The sequence below is a fragment of the Eimeria mitis genome, genomic scaffold (assembly GCF_000499745.2).
Source record: "Eimeria mitis Houghton genomic scaffold, Emh_scaff1769, whole genome shotgun sequence".
NCBI lineage: Eukaryota > Apicomplexa > Conoidasida > Eucoccidiorida > Eimeriidae > Eimeria > Eimeria mitis.
In genome coordinates, this window is record NW_013570086.1 from 4,336 (window position 1) to 5,169 (window position 834).

Consider the following 834-nt stretch of genomic DNA (forward strand, 5'->3'; position numbering starts at 1 on the left):
TAGACAGCACAAATTTTTGTTGGTATTTATTTAATATAATACAAACTTCATCATATTCTCCCTGCTGCTGCTGCAGCAGCTGCTGCTGCTGCTGCTGCTGCAGCAGACGCTGCAGCAGCCGCAGCAACGCCAGCTTCACAGCAGCAAAAGGGTTTAATGTTTTTATTTCTTTTCTTATAAACAACAAATCCCCGCTATCTAAACCCATCTCTATCATATAGTCGGTTGCCTGCCCCCACAGCTTACCGTAAAAGGGGCCCCCCAATCCAGTACCCAATTCATCAGGGGGCCCCCCACCAGACCCAGGGGGGCCCCCCGCGGGGGGGCCCCCAGAGGAGGGGCCCCCAGGGGGGCCCCCAGATGAGGGGCCCCCAGATGAGGGGCCCCCCGAGGAGGGGCCCCCAGAGGAGGGGCCCCCACGGGGGGGGCCCCTAGGGGGGCCCCCCTCAGAGGAGGGGCCCCCCGGGGGGGGGCCCCCAGGGGGGGGGCCCCCCTCAAACTGTCTGCGTATTTGCGGTAGCTCTTTGTAGAGAATGTGGCGGCGACGAAGCTCCCAGAAAGCACAGTACCCTGCTGCTGCTGTTGCTGCTGCTGCTGCTGCTCGCAAGCCTACCCTTTTCTTGCTGCTGCTGCTGCTGCTGCTGCTGCTGCTGCTGCTGCTGCTGCTGCTGCTGTGGTGCTGCAGCGTAAGGAAACGCCGCTGGATCGATACGCCCATTGAAGGGCGGAGGCCCCGGAGAGGCAGCACACAGCAGCGGGTTATCATTGCTGCTGCTGCTGCTGCTGCTGCTGCTGCTGTTGCTGCTGCTGCTGCTGCTGCTGCTGCTGCTGCTG

The 834-nt window shown here is 61.8% G+C and overlaps 1 protein-coding gene across 1 annotated transcript in view; it reads right to left on the reverse strand.

Moving 5' to 3' along the window:
- Positions 1-718, reverse strand: part of EMH_0043230 (uncharacterized protein) — a gene marked incomplete at both ends in the record, with an annotated part of 3,547 nt that extends 2,829 nt beyond the window's left edge. Inside the window, one exon of the mRNA XM_013495825.1 lies at positions 1-718. Within this exon, the coding sequence (XP_013351279.1) occupies positions 1-718 (718 nt within the window).
- Between the last annotated feature and the right edge of the window lie 116 nt (positions 719-834).